Here is a 24,063-nt window from a genome sequence, read left to right on the forward strand (position 1 = left end):
AAGGAGGGTATGGAAATTATGTCTCTGTTTTTCTCTCACTCACGCCTTTTTGCATTTATCCATGAGCCTTAATCATACGGCAGCTTTAGAATCAGTCTCTATCCTTTCTCAGACTCCTCCCAGAGCTGATCTATACACTTTCGGCCCAAATATAGAGAGACTGATGCCTCTTTTGTCAAGACTGTGTGTGTTCTGGGTGGGAGGCATATGGCATGCGCTTGCTTAAGGCCCGGCACAGTTCAAATGATGATGTAACGCCAGGAAACAGAGGGAAATCAACCCCGGCGGTCTTGTAATCTGATCCCTCTTCTTTGCTTTCATTCTTGCCCATATTTTGTAATTTTATTAAAGCCTGGGTCAATGACTTGACACTCATTTTTAGTCCAGATCTATTAATTTATTCAGACATACAATGCTATTCATAGTGACTTGAATACAGCTGTTCTGTAATGAACATGTTTTTAATTTCTGAATCACAATTCATTTAGATATTTTTTGTCAAAAAGATATCATAAAGTCAGCCATTACGGTAACACTTTATTTTGATGGTCTTTTGAACATTCTGTTGACTATAAGTAACTTTGCAACTACATGTCAACTAACTCTCATTAGAGTATAAGTAAACTGTCTGCTTAATATCTGCTCACTCGTTATTGTGATGGTTCTCCAACAGACTTTCTGCTGACTATAAGTAACTTCGGAAGTACGTCGTCGTCAACTCATTCTAACCCTAAACCTACCAGTCTACTAACACAAGAGTTAGTAGACATGTAGGTGCAACGTTACAGTCAACATTATGTGTTTAAGGGACCATCAAAATAAAGTGAAACCAAAATTACTTCTGCAGTCCCTCATGAGTGTGTATTTAAAACTGACTGTATTCGTAATTTAAATATCAGATAATTTGACCTTTTTATTACAATACGAGGTTAGTTCAGATTGTAAAATGTCATGTGTTGTGACTACCCAAAAACTTCAAATTTATAAATGAATAATTTCTGATATTTGAATAAAAAAAAAAGTTTTACCTTGATAAGTATATTTTAAAACTTTTTTGAAAACAATGAAAATATGTTGTTAGTTTTTAATGGTCACACTATATTAAAACATTGTTAAAACCTTTTTGTAAAATGGCTTTTAAAAACCTTGTGAAACCAACAAAAATAAATGTATAATGTTTTAAACTAGATCTCTTATATGTCACTGACCTGTCTATTGTGGTGAACTTGAGGTCAGGGTGGACGACTGGTGCGGGAGTCACCTGTAAGCTCAAAGTGATTTGCAGTAAAAGTCCAGTGAATTGTTTATTACAGGTTAAGGCTCTGATCTGACAACATTGTAAGCTTGGTGACAGACACACAGAGTGTTAGAAGAGCTGTCACACTGATCTAGGATTAGTTCAGGTTGAGTCATGCTGAGGTGGTGTGACTGATCCAGTCAGAAGTGTTTGAGTAATGCTGCCCTACTGTACCGTTGAGTGTCTGTTTTCTTCATCAAAGATTCAACTCTTTTTCTCTTCTTTGCTGTACTCCTCACCCCATCCTCCTTCTGCCCCCCTTTCCCCACAGTTTGTCTGATCATACTGTCTTGCATGTCTGCTGTCCTTCAGGGAAATTCCCTCTATCTATGACTCTGCCATTCCTCACATTCCTTTCATACCTATAAGGATAAGACAATGAAATGTGCGGGAGTGTGAGTGTATGAAAGGATTTAATGGAGCGTCTCGAGGGAGAGATAGAGAGGCGCTGAGTGGGTGGTATTAGGTATTAGAGGAGCTTTTAGTACGAGGATGTTGTTCTTCATTGATCCTCTGACCATGGGAGGTTAATTGGTCATGTAAACAGTTGTATAAATATAGAGCGGTCATTATGACATACAGTACGTTTCAGTGACAAACACTGAGAGGGAAAGTGACTGAGTAAGATGGAGTGGGATTGTTTCGGCTTTGGAATGTTAAACTGACCATTCATACCGTAAGCTCTGACTTCCTGTTACATGAGACTGATCTTTAAGTAATACGGTTGTTTTTCAAGGCCATCTGAAACGGTGACGTGTAAATGCCCATATTCAGTTCAGAGGGTACTTTTAAAGGGATAGTTCAGACAAAAATGATAATTCTGTCATTAACTACTGACTTTCATGTTGTTCTAAACAAATAATACTTTTGTTCAAAACACAAATTAAGAATTTTTTTATGAAACCTGCAAGATTTCTGTCCTTCTGTTGAAAGTCCATTTCCCCAAAACTTTGTATATAAATTATACAAAATGTGTAAATAGATTGTAAAAAAATCTGATATAATCAAGGCTTTTATTCACATATAAAATATTGATAAACACACTATCATGGTTCACGGTTTCCTGCCTGAGTTTGTCACCATGGTGACTGATTTGATTTTGTCATTCTGTTCAGCTGTTCCTTATTAATTACTTTGGTTGATCTGTGTAAATAAGTTCTTGTGTTTACAGGTCTCATTGGTCCGGTCTTGTCTATGTTATGCTTGTGTTTGCGTGCCTGCCTTTGTTTGGTTTTACCTGTGGATGGATACTATTAAAGACGGTCTTGGATCTTTATCGTGTGTGTTGGTGACACACACACAGAGCACATCAAATATGCTCAACCATGCTTATGTCACACCTCAGAACAAACATCAAAAGATGATTTGACAGTTTTTTCTTAAATAATGAAAGTCAATGGAGCCCAAAACAACACTGGATCCTTAGTCAGGGTAGATGCCATAGATGAAAACGAGGCTGTGAGGGATAGGCTTGTGAACTACTGAAAGACTTAAAAAAATATATCTAACAACAATTTGTATGTTGTTAAAAAACAGTGCAATCTATTGAACACACTGTACTTCTTTACCTCACAGCCTCGTTTTCAAAAATGAAATACGGCAATGCTTTTAATGGCAAGACTGAAAGTCTATTGACTCTTATGGACAAAACATACATTTTTCAATGCGTTCCACTTAAGAAAGAAAGTCTTAAGGCCTCCATATTGTTAAAGCGAAACCTAAGAACGATCTGATATGACATAATTTAGAACAAAATCAGACCAAAACAAAGTTTGTTTGGTGCTTATTTGAGAGTTCAAAACAGCATTCCACAGCGAACTTTCCGGGAAAACCAGCTCCGGCTGCTCAGCCTGGTCTCATTGTTAATACGCATGTATTAATACGTAATTTTCAAAGGTAGAAAACATACTTTTTGTACGTTTGGATAGATGCTGAAACGTATGATATGGATGTATCTGCAACATTTAAACGTAACATTATTACGATTTTACAGCTACAAAACGTTAACTATTTACGAATCTTTCATATCATAAAGATATCTGTATAATTTCCCTTTTACCGTTTTATAGTGAAGTGTAAGATCCTTTAACTCTACTCCCAAACCTAAACATACCTATTTTATACAGAATATAAAAAGGGTAAAACGTAATGGACAGAGATATGTAGGGAAATGGCAGTTTTATTAACAATATAGCATTAAAATATATTTTGAGCCACTAACCCGACTCCTACCCCCTAAACCTAACGTTACCCTTAACCATTTCTTAAAACTACGTAACTTAGGATACATTTATGGAAAAAACAACAGACGTGTGTAATTACAATCATTTATTTATTGCGAAAATGTCAAAACCGGTACCAAAAGTCGTTCAAATGACGATGTGTTGCAGTCGCAGTCCTCTCTGGCATTATATAATAGTTTTGTATGAGGTACAGAATTTAAGTTATTAATCCATGAAAATGTTAACCCGGCTTCGCTCTGTGTGAAGGCGCGCGCGCTTCTCCATTTCAAATGTAGTTCACCGACTAAAACACGGCATGTCGCAATTTGTGACGAAGCAGGCGAGAGCCAATCATAGACAGTATATAAACTTGACACAGCGACCCCATTGGATTCAACGGAGACAAGTGAAGTCAATTAGAAGCACTCACTTCCTGGGGGTCGAGCGTACTGCGCAGACTCAAACTGAGCTTGACGACGTAGATGTGACGTAGCTGTGCCAAGAAAAAATCTGAATCATTCCCTTCCGAAACTTGCAGAGACGGAGAGTGTGAGTAGGAGGTGTCCATGAGCTTGGAGCAGGAGCAACTTTTGCTAAGTATTCTGATTAATTATTTTGTCATTTTGCCTCCACGTGCCCCCGATTGCCCGCGAGCTTCTCCCCCTGTCTATACGGTAATTTCTCTACTGTGCGACAGAGAGTCGTGTGGTTATGACGCAATCGTTAGCCTATTTTTACAAAAATTGCATCTACGGGGTCATAACGTATAAGGTAATGGAGCATTTTATACATTTTCGTGTTTCTTTAGAAATAAATAATGGACAAATGGAGTCTTTAAACGCCTCAGATGTAAAGTTATTCGCTGTCAAAGTGACGCCAAAATGAATGGGAGTCAATGGAATGCTAACAGCAGGTGGGGGTCCGCTAATCAATTGCGGCGCCTGGGGAAGCTTCAATATTTGATGAAACCCTGCCCCCCCTGGAGCCAATGAGCATTTGATATCAATGCCGTAAAACAAGTCGTTAACGCTTCTTGAGGGCTCAATTTTTTAATTTGAATTCATCACGAGCGCGGGATTTGACGTTTACGGTCGCTGCTGAGAATGGAGATGAAGATCGCTGGATAAAGGGTTTCTTGCAAACGTATGGATTCTAAAGATTTGGATTACATCAAGCTAATAAAATTGATGTCTTTTGTGAATTTATGTTGTGTTTTGGTGTATTATGGTTCTATAGGAGAAAACGCCTTTTCACGGTAAATAAACTAAATATTACAAAATGGTTAAACGATTAAAGAAGGTGTTTTTAAGGGTTTAAAGTGTTGTCTTGTTTAACACCATGTAGGCTAATCCTCCTACATGAGTTTGCAGCAGAAGGCACGAAATGTTACTATTTCTTAAAGAGTAAACTGCATTTAATAAATGCGACTGGAAACGTAATTGATAAGACAATTGAATTCAATAGAGTCAAAACATTAATGCCACGATTTTAATATGCATAAATAGGAATACGTGTCGGTAGAGTTGTTCATACGTAAATATTTTAAGTTTTTGTGCTGTCAATACGTAAATATTTTATGTTTTAGTGCTGTAAATGCGTCAGTATTATACGTTTCTGTGTGTTTAAAACGTAAGTAAATGTACGTGTGGTAGAACTACACTTTACGTAAAAATACACATGTATTCTCATGAGATGACGTTGCAGCTGCTACACATCGAACTACCATTGGTCTGGTGCGATTCTGCAATAGGTAAGTGTACTCTGAGGCCCCCCCTTCTTTGAAGTGGAAATCCTCTCCAGTTAATTTATTCTGTTCAGATATGAGTAAAAACATGAACAGAGATACAGAGAGCTCCTTTATAGTAACAATTGAATTTGTAATTCCAATTGTCAATTCCATTGACATTGTTTTTTCATGTTTTTAGACTGCAAAGCTTGTATGAGGTGTACATAAATAAACGTGATGTGACTTGACTGCTGCGCCGAATTGCAGAGGTTGTGCAAACAAATGCACATAGCACGCAACCTATCATATGCACACTGCTTGTGTGGATGCAGTCAGTTTTGACCGCAAATTAAGATGAGGAAGGCCTACTTTGATTGGATGTCATTTATGTGACATTTTACAACACCACCATTTTCCTGTTTTTACACAGTTAGAAATGCATGCTCGGTTTTAGTGTTATTTTAAGGTGGGGTAAAATTAAATAAATTGAAAAAATAAGCATTTTGTTTACCTCACGTTTGGGAACCACTGATCTAAACAATGCTCCCAGCAGTGTGTGTGGTGTTGGGATGTTCGCTAACAGTATAGGCTAACGCTGCAAATGTATTTTGAACTTCTTTTAGCCCTAAGTGAATTATTTTTTTATTTTTTTTGCCATGAGTATACATGCTTTATTTAAAAGCCCCACCTAAAAAGTAAATTGCCTGTTTTAGCTCAATGTATGTTTGATTGACAGGTGAGTAGGCCTTTCTTTGATGGATCTCCCTCAGCAGCTCCAGTCTGTAAGGGATGAGCAAGAAAAGAACTGAAAATAAATACATTGAGCTACAGTAGTGGAGGAACACACATCCATGTCCAGCACTGAGAACCACTGGCAAATCTGTGGAAGCACAGGCAAAGAGCCAGCACCACCATGAGGGTGGCATCAGACCCCACAAGATTACAGCTAGCCAGACAAAACATGAGTTACTAAACAATGAGTTGCTGACAGCCTGGTCTACCAAAGACTCTATAACGGTGCCAATGAAAAGACTGGCAAACAAGGTAGCTGTCAAGCAGGGTGTAGTGGCACAATGGCCCCCTGAGGGGCACAACAATGATGACTTCAGGGGAGATTGTCCCACCCTGTAATACTGGTACTACTGCTCACTACATACATTTTGTACAGAGGAATGTTTTTTTTATTTATTTTTTATTTGCTGTAGTTTGTGTTATATTAAGTAGCCTAATTATAGGCTACTTCACACAGTAAGAATGAATGTAAGTCTCCTGGAAATCTCTTAGACAGGAAGACATAATGAGGATCATTGCTTAACAGCACAATGGAAATGCCCAAGTTATTGGAAAGTGGAGATTAGTGGTCTTTGTACTTTGAGCCGATTCAGTGTGGGACTAAATGGCACATTTTTGCAAGCGGTACGGATGTTGGTTGGCATTAGTCACACGACCAAGAGCATGAGAATGCCCTCCAAAGGTTTCCCTCTTTCATATCACTGGGGTCACGATGAAAGCCCAGTCAGTGTGACAATCCGATGACGTTGGAGCATTCCAAGATCTTTTGTCTCCTCTAGTCTCCGATACATTCTCACCCTCTTTCTCGCCTTCCCACTGTCTCTCTGTCAGCCGACATCAGCCGTCCATCATATCTTATCCTGCTCCACGTCCCTTTCTTTATCTTTACTTTTCCTTTCCTCTGTTTTTGAGCCGTGAGATTCCTTCCTTAGAAAACACACAGCCCTCCAGTTATCCCTCTGTGACGCAGGAGGGATGCAAAAGGGGGTCCAGTAAGGGGAGGGTCCAGTTCATGTGTAACAGAAGGTCTCCAGTAAAGGGGAGGGTGATGAGTTTGGCCTTTGGCCGCTTGTGACGCTGCTCTCTTGTAAGCTATCAGACGAGACTGACAAAGACACTGAGAATGCCCAATGTCTCCCGGGTGTCTTTTTTTAGCTACAAAGAATGTGCTAAAAATAGCCCCACTCACGCTTGTTGTCTTTCCTTATGTCTCATCAGTCTTTAGTTCTTTTTCAGCTGTCCTTGATTAATTTTCTCAAAAAGAGAGAGAGAGAGAGACATACCATACTAGTGACCAGACCTGTTTACATATTTCACTCCTGTTTCCATCCGCTTGTTTTTGTTATTGTTTAGCAGCCCCCGGTTTATGTTTGGCCCTCTCCTCCAACACCTACTCTTCCGCCAAGATGAAGAGAGATGGAGAGGCGGTGAAAGATGGAGAGATCCTAGAAGAGATGGAGGTCAAAAAGACATATCTATGTTATATGAATAGTCCTTTATAAATACATTTTTATTTAAAAAGTTGGTTTTAGGTTTGTAAAAATGACTTGTTTTCAAAGAATATACATGTGAATCCTAATATTAATTATTCGATTCATGCTTTAAAAAAGTACTTGAATAAACTTAAAAATAGAATAAAAATTATAATCAAGATATAGTGTCTGAAATGCAAGTGCAAAATTTTGCTTCTCAAGTAATAAGGTAGTTTTGATTCTTTTTTTTCTTTTTTTTACTGGAAAACAAGAAAGAAAAATCCTGAGAAAAATGATTTTTGAGACAGACTGGGAAATTGATGGTCTGAGATACAGACAAGACACATACAATGACAGGTGAGGAAAGAATGTTTAAGCAGACTAAGAGCGGGACGGTCAGCATTCCTGTGTTTTTATGCACGTGCTTTAACAGACTGAACTGAAGTCTGCAAAATGTTAACATGCTCATGAGATGGACAGATGAGACGCAAGAAGAGGGGGGAGAGAGGGTGCAGAGAGTATGGAAAGACTGTAAAATGTTACTTTTTGCGTGGGTTGTCCTCCATCTTCATTCTGGTCTCCTACTTTCTTTCTCTCCCTTGGTGTCTCTCTGACCTTTTGCTCATTCAAAAGTCTTTATTCTAGTGCATGTTAAAAATATAGAATGTATTAGTAAATAAACGAAAATGAATAAAAATAGACAACCTCATTCAAATGATTTAAGCAAGGAGAAATAGTTACTTTTATTTCCTCTTTTCCTCATTTTTATAAAAAAATATATTTTATATCACTACTGACCTAACCACAATGCACACTCATTCTTAATGTCAAATCTTAATGTCTTCCAGCAAGCAGCTTGCATCAGTGTGTGTGTTTGTGTGCGTAATATCGGCAGACTCCTGCCAAGCTCTAAGGACCGGAAGACAGCTACTGCCATGCGTGATTTACAACTACTTATTACCATTTAGGAGGATTTTAGTAACCAGATTGAGTTAGTGTTTGTATGTGTGTGTTAAGGAAATAAAATATCATGACACTCCAATACGTCAGATTTTAAGAGATAAATTCAAAGTGAGTTAGTAATCCAACTCTGTGTGTACGTGTGTGTGTCCATGCGTGCGTAAAGACACTTGCTTAGTTAGCTACACGAACTGCTTTGTGTGTGTGGTGACAAAATGTGGTGAATTTGATTCGGTTTTGATTTATGTGGGTATGTTTTTGTTACAATGCCCATTTTGCTTATATAATATAAACTCTTTCTCAAGTATTGCTGTGAATTTTACAGTAACCTTGTAACTTGGAACATTGTGAGAATGTTAATTAAAAAAAAGTATTTAAAAAAAAAAAAGTTTATTTAACTTCATTTATTATTTATTAAGTTTATTTAATTGGTTAATTTATTAAAACACTTATATCTGTTAAATAGATGAACTATGTTGAACTATGCAATTCAGTTCTATTTAACAAATGTAATAATCAGCTCAACCCCCCAAAAAATCAAAGAGTTCAATTATTCAAATGACCAACTCAAAAAGAGTCATTTCTTTATGATCTGGACTACGCTGGCTGAGCTATATGTTTTGATTCACAAACAAGAACCAATTCATAGGAGTCATTTGATTGTGAATCAGACTACATTGTTTTTTGATGTATGTTTTCAATAACAAAAAACGTTCATAAGAGTCATTTAAATGTGGATTGAACTACACTGGTCATGCTATATGAGCCTACAAGTGCAAGTCAATAGAGAGAAGTGTTTTCTTACCATTACTTTCTCGTACACATCCTTTGTTATCTTATATTTAATTTAGACTCTGTAAAAAATGACTTTTGCAGTGTGCTTGTAGATTCAGCAACAGGAGTGCAGGAATGCTGAAAAGTGGGACAGGAAACACAGGCATAGAGTTAAAGATCTTGGGATTTAAAAAAATCAAATGAAGAATCAGAAAATTCTGAATATACTTGAATATACTTATTGGATTGTATACAACAGATTTACTGTTCTCCCCCATGTGACTGAAGATCATTTGGCAGAGGTGTAATCCAGCAGTTTTGTGTGTGGTTTCCTGTGCACGTGTGTTCGTACATGCTTGTGTTCACAGCATTGTGAGACAGATTCTGAGACGTCATTTTATTGCCCAATGATTATCTTCCTGCAGTGTGTCATTCTTTCTCTCTCTCCCCCCTTTTGCTTTTCCCATAGAGCCAGTAACACACTCAGTTGCTCTCTGACGTCTGTAGAGGGGCACACGGTTTGGGAAAGGTGAAGGGGGCTTGCCAGATTGTTGATCTGGACACACCTCTTTCTTCTCTGCCAAACAAAGAATGGGAGCAGTCAGCGAGGGTCAAAGGACATGAACAACATCCTGTCATAAGAATTATCTGTCTTTTTCACTGTATTTATACATCCTCCCACACACACACACACACACACACACACACACACACACACACACACACACACACACACACACACACACACATTGATCTTCCTGCAGACATTTTTCCCCCTCTTTTTCTTTCTCAACACCTCTGTCATTGTGAAATTCCCTTAGGGGTTTGATGAGATGGTAGAGAAATTATTCAATTATATCAGATCATGCTTTTGCAGGTATTTAGTGTCATATGCTGCTCTGCCAACTGTTGATATTGGTGTGTGTGTGGTTCAGGTATATCCTATGTTATGGACAAATGTCCCCACAAAGATGGCAATATCTGAAATATCTTGTCCTTGTGATAACGGGTTTTTTTTTTGGTCCCCATGAGGAAAACAGCTTACACAGTTTTCTGTGATGTGTAGATTTAGGGCCAGTGGATAGAATATACAGTTTGTACAGTATAAAAATCATTGTCTGATGAATGTCCCCATAAATCATTACAACCCAACATGTGGGTTCATGACTGAGGCGGTGATATGCAGTCCTGCATGGAACAATCATACGTATACGTATAAAACACTGGAGAACAGAATATAAAACAAAGTTTGATTTATTTTGCTGCTAAGTAATTTAAACATCCTCACTTTTATCAAATCATGCTATTGCCTATTTAGACTGGTAGAAACTTATTCCGTAACAATGACTAATAAACTTAGAATTATTCATCCCCAACACACACATTGTTAAACTAAAACATTTAGCATTCCTAAAGGACTTTTCCATTCAAGAAAACTAAATGGTTCCACAAATATATGGATGTAATTGCACATGCAGTTTGGCAGTAAAAAACAAAGTAGACTAAAGCCAAATGATGGTGAACTGCTTTGAGGTTTTGGTTTGGGAAATGAAAGTGTGATAATGATTATGAATGCAGACTATGCAGTGCAAAAGGTTATCAAATGTTACCAATTAAGTACAGACATGAAATACTGATATGAGATAAAAAAATATATATATTACATACATTTATGAATTTGGCAGGTGCTTTTTTCCAAAGCAACTTACAATACATTGCACTTAAATTTTTTCAGTTCATGGCACACATTCCCTGGGAACCGAATCCATGACTTCAGCTTTACTAGCGCCATGTAAAAAAACTAAAAAAAACCTACACTTAAGTACACTAAAAAAAAAGAAACCCATAGGGGGCAGATGTGATGAACCAGGGCAGAGCAGACGGCAGAATAAGCCATGGAGGAGATGATGGGAGGAACTATGGAGGAGAGGATGGTGGAAGGATCCAGGGAAGAATGGGCGGCCGACGAGATCTCAGAGCGACCCAGGAGACAGCCATGAGGAAGTCAACCAACCGTGGCAGTGATGGATGCAGGAAACAAGGTAGTCATTTGAGCCCAAACGACAGCAGTGATGCCTGGAGATGTAGAGACACAGGTGGAGTCTGTGGGGCCTAGAGACCCAGTGATGCAGAAGGACTGGGAGACCAAGGCGGAGTCCTGGCGACGAGTGGCTGAGGTGAAGCCAGGGGGCCGGAGGACTGATCCGACGCAGGTGTGAGTGAGGACCGCGGTGAAGACTGAGGAATGGAGAAGCCTGACGGAGCCGTAGGGGTGGAGGGATGGAGTGCAGCAGACAGCCCTGAAGTCCGTGGCCCACCAAAGTGGAGCCTGTGGGATGAGGGAGCCCAGTGGAATCGAAGGAACGAAGGTCCCATGTGGAGCCGAGGAGCCAGGGGAGAGGCAATTGGTTGACAGGCCAAGGTGGAGCTGCTGGCTCTGAGGGACGAGGCGGAGCTTGGGACTCCACATGCCAGGTCAGAGCTGGGGACAGGAAGAACCAAGGCGGATCAGGACTACATGGCAGGGCTGATGGTGGAACTGAGGGGCTAAAAGGAGTCAGAGGTGGTGAAGCCGAGGGAATGGCAGGCTTCGGTGGAGCGTGCAGGAGAGGAAGAGGAAGTGTGGAAGCAGGCTCCATGATGGATAGTGATGGTGGTAACGAAGACAACCAGGTGCTGGACAATGATGGGGGTGACGAAGAACACACTGTGATGGACAGGGCTGGTGGCGAAAACGAACTAGGGCTTGACAGCACCAGTGGGGCTAATGATGGCAGAGGTGATGAACATTCATTAGTGCAGGAAGGGATCAGCGGCAGAGAAGGTTTCGTGGGCGGATAGGGTGGTAAGCACTACCTCCGTCTCCCAGTCTATTAGCCATTCCTTTGACTCCAGGTCCACTAAAACCCCACTGTCACAGATGTCATGGCCGTCTCACACACCTGGTCAGCCAGGACCTCTGGCTTCTCCTTCGGGATGGATGTGGCTGCTGGCTCTGAATCCTTAGCCGGCATTGCCTCAGGCTTGATCTGTGTGCTGGCTCTAGGGTGGTGACTAATGTAGAGTGTGGCTGGACGCTGGCCGCGGAATCTTCTTCCTCTTTGCCTACACCAAAAGAAGATCCGTTGGACAGCGTCCAGAAGGAATTTCTCACGGCATCACCAACCGGATCTCCTCGTTGAGTCCGATCTTAAAACCCCTCCATGAGCGTGATGTTGATGCAATTGGTGAGGTGGCAGATGCCGACAAATTTCTCCACATACTCCTCCAGGTCTCTTCCTCCTTAGGAGATAAAAATCATAGCCCTGTTGGCCTTGAGCAAGCTCCCCATGGTAGCTACATTAATGGAGGCAATCTTCAACTTCACTTCTTTGTAGGTCCGGTATTCTGTTACACTTACCCCTAATTTCCACCAACTGCGGAACGGCTGCGTTCCGACTCCGGCGATCCGCAGCCCTCCGGAGCAGATACGCAGAGCTTCTATTTTTGCCGGATGCCGGAGAGCTCCGCAGCAATTCAGCACTTATATTGAGCGATCATACGTGAATTCACGAGATCTCGTGGGTCCTCGTGACTTCAGCTGTCAGTCATGGCCGCAGCCGTTCCGCAAAACAAATCCGGACCTGGTGGGTATTGAAGGACGGCGGAGCACGGAGCCGACACGCAGCGGAGCCGATCCGCAGCCGTTCCACAGTTGGTGGAAATCCGGGGTTAGTCCAGAGGATGATGATAAAGATGCAAAAATAGATTAAATAACAAAAAGGGTTTATTAAATAAAACAAACTCAGGTAATCCAAAGATAAAGAGCAGGCAAAATAACAGTGTTTAGCCACAAACACACGATAGAACCGGACAACTAAACTGAGAACAAAGAGGCACTTAGGGCGCTTTCACACTGGCAGTTTAGTGCGGACCGGGGGACGGTTCGCATGAAAAATCGTTAATGTGAACGCTGTCATCGGACCCGGGTGCGCACTAGAGTACCGAACCCGAGACTAGCTGGAGGAGGTGGTCTGAGCTCGGTTGCTCCCGAACCGTGGCGCGGTTCGCGTTAATGTGCAAGCAACACGGACTCGGGTGCGCGCTTGTTCAGGAAGTATAGTATCCCGCGCATGCGTATCACTGTCGATATCATTGTTTGATTGCGTTTGCGATGACGTAAGATCACTGCAAACGCACCTGGGTTCGATACAACTAATTGAGTGTGAAACCAGACCAACGCTGCGGGAGGCGCCGGGAACTAGCGCACTCGGGTTCGGACCGCAGCAAACGAACCCAGTGGAAAAACGCCCTAAAACACACAGTGATGATGACTAAATAATGAACAGGTGTGATGATTGAAAGAGTGTCCATGACAACTAATGGCTAGCGGTAAACTAAAACAAAGGGAACAGAAAATTAAAGAGAAACAAACTAAAAGGTGTGGAGAAGCAGCTCATTTGCATTTAAAGGGACACATACAAAAACTGAGCATTTTTGCTCACAACCAAAGAGGGGGAAATTTAACACACTATACTAAATGATCTGGGGGGTATATTTATATTTATATATTTATATTATATCTTGTGAAAAGGGGCATAATATGTCACCTTTAAGGTTTATTGCATTATTTTAGTGTCATTATATATCTGAAATCTAAGTTACTTGTCTCCTCTATTCTAGCATCTACACTTTTCACACATTTCATTTCATTGTATGGTAAAGTCCAAGGACATTCATGTTTGTTCCATAAACAAAAGAAAGCCATAAACAATAATCTTGTTCTAAAAAAACAATAAATCACTGTTCCTTTAAAAAAATAATATTTGCCCTGTTCATGCACTAGTTAAGCATTATCTGTGAAATGAAACAAAAAAGAATATAGCCTATTTCTAGAACTTTTAAGTTTCATTCCTGAGTTCAACTGTTTTACTGAGTTTAACCATGTCTCACTAAGCCTACTGCCCATTCCTGAGGAAACCCCCCCCGCTTTTCAACAGTAGTTCTTAAACTCAGCATTTTACCCACCTGTTGAAATTCATTAGTGCCTTAATTGTTCCAATTAAGCTTCTGCCCTCTTGCCTAGGGTGCTGACACATCAAAGGAAGCTATTAAAAAAGACAACAAAAACCATTTCTGAGTTGTGAGCCTGTTGGCCAATGAAACAGTGTGTGTATTATTGCGTGCTGCAGTGTATGTGTATTTCAGGAGGGGAGATCTGGCAGCGTGTGAACATGGACATAATGAATGTGTGTGTGTGTGTCTCATAATGGGGGATATTACAGTAATGAGGTACCAGGATGTCTGGACTCTTATTGCTCCCCACCTGTGTCTCACTTCCCCCATGATCGAGGAGTGTGTGCGAATGTGTGGGAGTTGGTGTAATGTCTGTGAGGTTTGTGACCGGACAGCTCAGACTACCGGTCTTCCCTCTGGTGCGTTTAGTGATCGGTGATGTGACAGGCTGAACGTCAGGACCACACACTCACACACACACACGCATACAGCAAAGCAATCACCACTGATTGGTAACCCGCTAACACACCCCCACACATAATCAGACACACACGCCCTTTGGATTAGGGACTTAAACAGACTCACCAACAACCACCCAAGAGACCCCCATCAGGGCATGCAGGCAGAGAGAGTCGGTGAGTGACTAACTTCACTCTTTCTTTTATTCTTTTCCCAGCTGTGTCTTCAAACGGCCCTTTGATGTGGGAAATTAAAAGAGCGAGTGTGTCAATATCTCCCTCCATCCCTCCATCGCTCCTGCACACTCATCCATTTCCCTTCCTTCCATCTCTTCCTCTCTCCTCCCTTTTTTCTTTACGGCTGACCCGACAAAACCAGAATGTGACCCTGCAACCACATTACCTCCACACACCCTGTGTGCATGTGTGTGTGTGTGTGTGTGTGTGTGAGAGAGTGTATGAGAAAGTGGGAAAATGAATGCTTGTGTGTGAACAGGGCTTTATGTATGCATAAGTGTGAGTGAAGATGCTGCAACCATCAAAACTGGGGGTGACGTTTCATTAAACATACTGTCATGAAATGTAAGCTTCATGAAAAATTGTATACGATTTTTCTATATGAAACCAACATGAATATAAAGTGTAAATTTTTAATTCTAATGTAGCTTGAAATCTGTTTAAAAAGATTTTAATTTTCTTTATTGTGGACACTCTTATTTGTCATTTATTTGACCTATGACCCATCAAAAGTGCCAAGAAAATGGACTTTGAATGGGATTAGGATGCAGACCGGATTTAAACCCCAGTGCCTGCACTGTGCCATAGCTCCAGTGTTCCCCCACTTTTTGTCAGATAATCATTCCCATACCTTAACATGTCCCCCCTCTCACACATTCCGAGTCGTTCCTACACCCCTGAGCGAGTTTTTCTTCACTTTCGTGAATATGGAAAGGTCAGCTATTAATGCCGCATGTGTATGTAAGGTTGGATTAACCCCTCAGCCATACTTTCTCTCTGTCTGGAAACTCCTCTCTGCTTCTGTTGCAACACTGTGCTATGCTTTATTGCATGTGACTCTGTGTTTCCAGTGCCGTGCACTGGTTTCTGTATATGCTAAATTAACCTTCCCCCTCTCCCTCTCTCTCTAACTTTACTTGGCTCTCTTTTTCGCTCTTGAAGGGTTAGTGCTAATGTTCTGCAAATTCCCTAACTGTTACTATGCAACACTTACAGGCCTTACTATGCAACACCTTTCTCTTTTATTCCTTCTCTCACTCTTTCCTTTACCCTGGAGAGAAATAAGAGGGAGCGTCAGTGAACGAAAAGGGTGGAAATAACAGACTGCTGTCTCAGGAGCGAAGTTTGAATAGGTGTGTATGTGGTAAATATGCGCAATGCAGCGTCCCCCTTTACATTACATTATGCAAATAATGCAGCCTATTTATTTATTCCTAATATAACGGGGCTGAGAGAAAGACAGAACGGGAGAGTTATCAAACTCAGATTGACTGATATAAAATGAAACAATGGGCTTTTTAAACTTTTGCAGTGATAAAGGGAGAGAGGGGAAGAGATCTGCAGATGAAAAGATAAAGAGATGGACGATTTGATTGCCATAGATCGCATAGCGGGATGGTGCAGAGGAAGAGAGATAGCAGGAGAGATAGGCAGACCTAGAGAATATGATATTGCCAGAGAAAAAAAACAAAAACAACAGAAACTTATTTTTTTCTTTTTTCTTTCAAAAATTCGCAAAAGGAGACAGACAGTGCCGAGGGGCGGGAAGCGCGCTCTGAGGAGAAGGCGAATATGTGTGTGTGTGTGTGTGTGTGTGTGTGTGAGAGAGAGTGTTTTTATGAATGAAGTGGTGACTCAGGATGTGTCATACCCCCGTCTTTATAAAGGAAGTTTTAAACAAGCCTAAACATTTCACTTCGCGAAAAATTAGACTTACCCTCGCATCCTTCTCTCTCTCTGTCTCTCCCTCCATACACCTCTCTGACCCTCGCCGTGTCTCTTTCCATCCTCACTCGCGTTTGTTCAAACTAAACAACTATTGGAACTGGACACAGTCAGGTTTTGGTGCTGTTTTCTTGTTCTCGTTAATCCTACACTTCTGTCATTCATTCATTTTCTTCCTCACCTCTCGCTCTTCATCTGTAAACTACTGTCGCGAGCCGTTCGCGCGGATACTGAGAGAGAGAGAGAGACGAACTTTGGAGCACGTGACAACATCTGGAGCTTCATTTATTTATTCATTTTATACGTTTGTTTGTTTGTTTGTTTGTTTTGTCTGCGTATTTATTTGCAACATATCTGCTTTTTAAAACAAGGACCTGGACAAATATGAAATGTAAGTGTCAAATTGTTTATACATTCGCTCTGTTCCTTTTTTCCCCTTTTTTATCACCGTCACTAATTTTCTATTTCAACTGTTGCGATTGACACTTGTTGCTTTAACTCATCTAATCCCCTTTTGTTATTAAACCCCCCTCTGTTTAACAAATTTATGCTGCATAAGATACAACTATGTAACTAGTAAGCAGCCCTACTGATTTATTGAACTGACAAGCCTTTAAAGTGATTTATAAATGCGGGACTTTTTAATGGAAACCTGTTCGGGATGTTATTGTTAATGTGTAAAGTTAGTTTGACAGGATAATGGCTTGAGGCGCTCGCGGTTAGTTCATTAGAGAAGCATTTATCATGTCGACAGTAATAATGGATCAAGTGTTACTCGCTCGGGACGCACAGCAGCTTCAGGGGACCGCTTATTCTTCTAAGTGTGATGCAACGTGCGATTCTCCCAAAAAGATGAAAGAAGTGTCCTCTGGGCTGAGATTATTGATATGCTTTTTGGACGTGTGGAAACACGGTCCTATTATAAGAGTGGCACGGGCTGCTGGGACGAACATTGGAGTGTTGTTTATAGCTGTGCATCAATTATTTGCTCTCCTCCGCAGTGCTGGGTGACTCCTCCTCATCGCTGCTCCTCTCGCTGCTGTTGGCTCAACTGCATTTGTTAGCATCTGCCTTCCCTGCCCACCCCAGGAAGATCCAAACTGACTTTGACAAGCTGACCAATCAGACCAGACACCTTCTGAAGCTGACTCAGGACCTACTGGTGAGTTGATCTGCTGTGACACCAGGAGAGGAAGCTCACACTGTACTCAGAGATGCTGATGATGATCAGATCTTGATCTCGAGCCTCTGAACAGCTGGGCTATAATAATGCTCCTTGCAAAAGATTTGTGGACAGGAATTGGCTTATCTCTGGCGCTTTCGCTCACACACAAACATGCGCACACACCCGTCAATCGGTTTTTTATTCAGCTGGCTCATATTAGAGCTGAGATAGCAGATTGCGGTAGCTTTGAGTCCATGTGGGAGCAGATAAGGCTCATTACTGTAGCCTCTATCTGACTAAAAAAACCCAGATCCCTGGATTCAGGCCCAGCAGCAGGGCTGACATCCCAGACACCATCAAAGATCGCAATGTAACATTCGTAAACTTTCAACCTAATGAGCCTGAACTATACGGGATGGGGAATAAACACGATCTGCATGGCTCAGAACGAGCCTTGTGCTTGTATCCAGCGCTCAGACCATCTGAGAGCGAAATGCTGTGGGCTTTAGTTGGGTTTTTGTGGTTTCTATGTGATGGAGATCTGTACTTTGAGGGTCTTGAACCCACATTGCCCCCCTCACCTCTCCGAGGCCTCCCTTTCCTACCTCGGAAACATAAACAGATCCTTGTTCCCATGGTTACTTGGAAGTCCTGTTTACCAGCATGGGTGAAGCACGTGGCACAGAAAGGTGAAAAGTACAGTGCTGCCTTCTATGTAGTTCCACTGTAAATGAAAATGTTAACAGATGTACTGCTTAATGGCGTAGGATGAGGCTTGATTATTTGTTGGAATACGATTCCAGATCATTGGGGTTTGTATTAAAAGGGATAGTTCAACAAAAGAAAAGAAAATTCTGTCATCATTTACTCACCCTCACCCTCAACCTCACACAAAAAAAAGAGAGAACTGAAATAAAAAATAAATGTATTAGAAATATATATATATATACAAAAAAGGAATACAACAAAATTACAAAATTTTCTATAAAAATAAAAGCTAATTCGAAATGTAGATAAAAACTATGATAGTATATAAATTAAAATAAAATAAAATTGGAATGTTTTAAACATTCTTCAAAATATATTGTTGCTGTGTGTTAGACTGAAGAAAGAAAGTCATACCATTTTGGAACGACATGAGAGAGAGTAAATGATGACAGAACTTTCATTTTCATTTCTACCCCTTTAAGATGTATTTCTGCTGTTCTTTTGACCCTGCATGGTCTTTGGTTCCAGTTTTCATTGAGATTATGTGTAACTCAAATGATTACTCATCTCGAACAGGACAGATTTTCCTTTCAGCACAGAGAATCACCTGATCTGAATCCATCACTTATGGATCCAAAATCCCATGCCACCTCTTCCAGCCCTTTGCTTCAATTAGACACAATAATGGTTGGTTGTGAGTGTGTGTGCGTCTTGTATATAAGGGTGTTTTACGTCTGCCGCCTTGTATATGTGCACCAGATGTTACAGCAGAGAACTCTATCAAAGACCCCACTCGTGACAAAAGGGCCCGACACACTTTGAAAAACATTTTGTTAGTTTTTCAATGACATGAAGCATTTATTTTGGTTTCTTTTCTTCTTGCATGGAGTTCCACTTTACAGGGGTCAAGGCTAGGAAAGAAAAATAGAATGGGAGTCGACGGAAAGTCCCCACAAGAAAGCTATAAAACTCTGTGTGTGCGTGTATGTACAGAATGTGTTACTGTTACTTGTGTGAGGTGGTGAGAGTGTGTATACATGCAATGTTTGTATGACCGTGTGTGCGTGCCGGTGAGAGTGTGCATGTTGTAAATACTTGTGGTCTGTGTAGGTGTGGGGCTGCTTGTTTAGCTTTCGGTCTCCACAGCAAAGTGTCCTGATAAAAATCACTCCGATTTATCACATTCCCATATTTGCATTCAGGAAGACGGGAGGAGGGAGGGCACAAGAATCAGTCGAGTGAGGTCATGATCCAAACGGAGAGAGTGGGGTGGGAGAAGGGGACATGCGACCGAGGAGATAAAGAGATCAGAGAGCGCTCTGGATGAGAGACGCACAACAAGTGCTCATGTGTGTGATGATAGTCCCACTAAGATGGACAGTGAGCTAAAGGATGGATGTGTCATCATTTGGCTGATACTACGAGCCTAGATAGAGAAAATAGAGGGATGCAGAGCTGAGGGAGCACAAAAACAACAACAAACCAAGGAAAAAACACATCATTCCAAACAGAAAGCTGGCTTGAGCACGCTATTATTTTCGTCACGTTGACCTCTGATTGGTCTGCGATGTTGTTTTCCTCTTCTGACGAGACTTGAAAGACACAAAGGGAGCATTACACCTGTCATTTTATCAGCACTCATTAGCGCTCACAAACAACCCTTCGGATGACTTGTAAACAGTCTCTGCTTCGTTCACATGGCGGCCACATTAGGAACCGCAGATATTGTAACGCATTGTCTAAACACGGACGAGAACAAGTTAGGGTCACTTGTTGCCCCTATGACATCTTACAAACACCTGAGTTTGTTTCTGTCTCCCTCTAGTGCCACGTGATGACAGTGCAGCAAGGCACGGACCGGCCCATACGTCATGGCACCTTTTTTTAGTCCTGACCCTGGAGTTTCCCTGCTGCCCAGTGTTGTCTATTCCACTTTAAACTCCTTAGTCATTGCTTATGTTGTTATTCTTCCTCTAGAAAACATCCTGTGGCTTCAGGTCACGAACTTGAATTGTCTTGGTTCAGAAGTTAAAGCTCGGGGAACTCTGGGTGACCGCCGTTCCCTGTAATTCTGCGGTGGTTCTGCTAGTGGATGCCAGTCGTTTCATTTCTGGCACAACTGTTACTCTTTTGTTTTGATTGTTGAGTTCAAAGTTGGGGATCTAGAACTTAGGTGTGACTAGAGGAAAGTGGCATGACGTTTCCATTCAGAATGTGTGTGCAATATGCAGTTTTTAACTTTTCATTGATGCCCGTTCTGTCTTTTTTCCTTTCTTTTCAGAAAGACCCGGTGTTTGGTGCAGAGATTGATCACCACAGGTTCAAGTCTCTTCCAGCGATCAGCAGCAGAGTCAGTGACCTCACCACTCTGGAGGTGTGTATGAGGACAAATAGGCCCTCGTGCTGCCATTTATTTTCATTATTTAACTCTTTAACAGTACAGAGCCATCCCAAGCAAGGGGGTCCCAATTGGTCAATTCATAATTGCGGGGCCTGGGACTCCCTAATGCATGGGTCGCACCAGTTGCACTGCCCTAAGGATGGCGCTTTATCTGTATGCTTGTACAATGTAGTTCTTTGGTTAGTTTGCTATGACATTATCATGTTGTTTTGTTCTGAATTCTTTTACTAATGTTCTTTTTGGCTCTTTCTCTTTTTTCTCTTGCAGTTCAAGCCTACTCTTTCTCAGCTCCATGCGGACTTGAAGTCCTTCGAGGACCATTTTGAGTGGCTGAACAGAATAACGCGCAAGAAGAACCACAGCTCAGTACCAAAGTTGACGGACATGATCTCCCACATTAAGAGCCTCATAAACTCCTTACAACGTCAGGTACGTGCTCAGACGCACATGTCTCAGCAAACGATACAACTGTTACAAAATTGGCTTATTTCTTGTTTATAAAACCTACAAAATGTAGTAAAAATATAAAGTATAATACTCGCGGTCAGTAAGATTTTAAAAAAAGACAAAGAAATGTATACTTTTATTCAACAAGGATGCATTAAACTAACCAAAAGGGACAGTAAAAACATTTATAATGTTACAAAAGATTTTTGTTTCAAATAAACGCTGTTCTTTTAAACATTCTATTGATTTATTGATGTTTTCCATGGTTTCCACAAAAATGTTCAACATTGATAATAATGAGAAATGTTTCTTGAGCAGCAAATCAGCATAGAATGATTTCTGAAGGATCGTGTGACACTGAAGTAATGTAATGATTAGCAATGATGAGTAATGATGCTGAAAATTCAGCTTTGCCATCACAGCAATAATTTATATTTTAAAATATAATAAAACAGAAAACTGTCATTTTAATTTGTAAAAAAAATTACTGTATTTTCACTGTATTTTTGATCAAATAAAGGCAGCCTCGGTGAGACTCAAAAACATAAAAAAACATAAAAACTTTTGAAGAGATGTGTATAATGGAATATATTAAAACTATATATATAATTTAGTTACATGGAAATATCATCAGTGCATTCATGGTTGTAATTTATTTTATTTTATTTTCATTTTTTGTACATTTCAGATGACCAGAGCAGAGGCTCCCCGGATCCCCGTTCCCTCTCCCTCACTTCCACCTAATCCCGCCTTTCACTGGGAGGTGGTTCAGTCCTCTCAGGAACTCCTGCAGCAGTTCCGGCTCTTCTGTGACTGGGCCTCACGAGTGTTCCTTACCCTTAAATCTAGATCACCAGCATGAGGAACCTCAACGATATCATGAAAAAAAAAAAACAAAAAAAAAAAAACAAAAAAAAAAAACCTCAGCGGTGAACAGTCTCTTTACAATACAGCAAAAAAGGCCAGGACTCGATCATTATTACAGTCCAGGGATGGACTGGCCAGAGGGAGCAACGGGACTTTTCCCAGTGGGCTAGGTCGACTTGTGGGAAAATAATGAAAGGACGGAAGTTGAATATTTCAACTTATTCTCTCCTACACATTCACAACCTACCCTTGTTCAGTCTCATTCAAACCTCCATTACTGTTCGCTACCAAACCAAATATAAGCATGAGAGTGAATCTGTGCCTAACACAATTCTGCATTTCCAGTCATGCACAATTATGAACATTGCATATGGAACCAGGAAGACAATAATTGATTTGGCCTAATTTTATTTCAGAATGTTTTCTATCAGCTGAAATGTAGTGCCATAGAAGTATGACCTCTCAAAAAATGAGGTCCAGTCCCAGTCCCAAAATAGGGGTAAATTGAGTCATAGAAAGGGGCACATTAAATCATCTGACACCATATTGGACAAAAGTTGAATCATGTGAGTAAGATTTAAACATCCCCCAATGCTTTGTGCGATGTTGTAGTGGGCGATTATCTGTGGTGGGTTGTGATGGGCCTTGTATGTCCCAGGCCCATTTATTTTTAGTCCCAGTCCATCCCTGTCGCAGTCTGAAGCCTGATCATTGAAGGAGTCCGATCTGAAAATAACAGTGCACTCCAGTCATCCTGCTTCTGGCGCTCCATTTAACCGTAAACCTTCCTTTGCCTTTTCTTTTTTATACAATTCATTTTTCAGAACTATTCGTTATTTATGTATTTATTTATTTATTGACTAGTTATTTATTTGATGATATTATTTATTTGATTTCTTGATACACGTCAACATTGTCAACATTCTTTCATTTGCAAGTCAAGAAGTGTACTCTTTCTTATTTTATCTTTCAGCTTCAACTGTACCACACAGATATACACATACACACACACATGTACGACAGCTTCATTTTTATGTCTCTTATTAAACTGATTGTATTTTTATACAGTTTAATTTGCTCTTCACTGTTACCTAGGTTACAATTCTCTGCCACTAGATGTAGCAATATTTTGGGAGTGTAACGTATATCAGTGCTGAAGGAGAGAGGACTGGCACTGACCGGAACTTTGCTTGTCTTTCTTTTATGTTGTTGTCTTTATTTTTTTTGCACAGCATATTGGGGTTTATATATATATATATTTTTTATATATATGATTGGTTCTGTGATTCAGGAACATGTTTTGATAAACCTTATTTCAAGCAACATGAGAAAAAGACAACCTAAGCCTTAAAATACTATGTATTGTGATACTTTGGTACTGTAAAGCTGTACATACATGTTCCCGAATGTAAACTGGTATACAATGCGTGTTTACGTATAATATTGTTTGTACGTATAAGTCCAGTGCTATATCAATGTGTTGCAATATTAACATTATTTTTCCCTTTCCTTCTCTCTTTTTAGGATTTTGATACAGTATTTACTATTTATTGATATTATTATAATGTTATTATTAATATAAAAATGGTCAATTATGTTCAAATTATTTATTTTCGCTATTCAGAAGCAAGACTTCTGTCATGTTTTGTACTTTTTTACTACTCACCGCCAATCATCTCTGTTTTGGTCGGTTTCTGTGTCTACATAGACTCAAAGTTGCTACATGTATGTGCACTAAATATGCAGAAATTGGCTGACTGTGTTCAATTGTGTGCCTTGTGAGAGAGACAATAAAGGAATTTACATGTAGCCTACAT

The 24,063-nt window shown here is 40.5% G+C and overlaps 1 protein-coding gene and 1 long non-coding RNA gene across 2 annotated transcripts; one reads left to right on the top strand and one right to left on the bottom strand.

Moving 5' to 3' along the window:
- Positions 1 to 4,285: 4,285 nt before the first annotated feature.
- Positions 4,286 to 9,813, bottom strand: LOC309483825. Its single transcript, XR_014200656.1, has 4 exons — positions 9,482 to 9,813; positions 9,275 to 9,381; positions 8,053 to 8,150; positions 4,286 to 7,482 (listed from the first exon to the last, which is right to left on the bottom strand). It is a non-coding gene; the product is annotated as an uncharacterized lncRNA (long non-coding RNA).
- Positions 9,814 to 16,611: 6,798 nt separating this feature from the next.
- il11a (interleukin 11a) lies at positions 16,612 to 24,060 on the top strand. The gene is made up of 5 exons (XM_082151030.1): positions 16,612 to 17,049; positions 17,660 to 17,820; positions 20,813 to 20,905; positions 21,200 to 21,361; positions 22,068 to 24,060. The coding sequence occupies exons 1-5, from the start codon at positions 17,043 to 17,045 to the stop codon at positions 22,239 to 22,241; spliced, it is 597 nt and encodes a 198-aa protein (XP_082007156.1). The 5' UTR covers positions 16,612 to 17,042; the 3' UTR covers positions 22,242 to 24,060.
- Positions 24,061 to 24,063: the final 3 nt, after the last annotated feature.

The sequence above is a fragment of the Leuciscus leuciscus genome (assembly GCF_965113295.1).
Source record: "Leuciscus leuciscus genome assembly, chromosome: 20".
In the NCBI taxonomy this organism is placed as follows: Eukaryota; Metazoa; Chordata; class Actinopteri; order Cypriniformes; family Leuciscidae; genus Leuciscus; species Leuciscus leuciscus.

Coding starts and splice junctions, on each gene's coding strand:
- il11a (XM_082151030.1), top strand. Junction 20,906..21,199: donor GTGACCTCACCACTCTGGAG/GTGTGTATGAGG, acceptor TTTCTCTTGCAG/TTCAAGCCTACTCTTTCTCA. Junction 21,362..22,067: donor TAAACTCCTTACAACGTCAG/GTACGTGCTCAG, acceptor TGTACATTTCAG/ATGACCAGAGCAGAGGCTCC.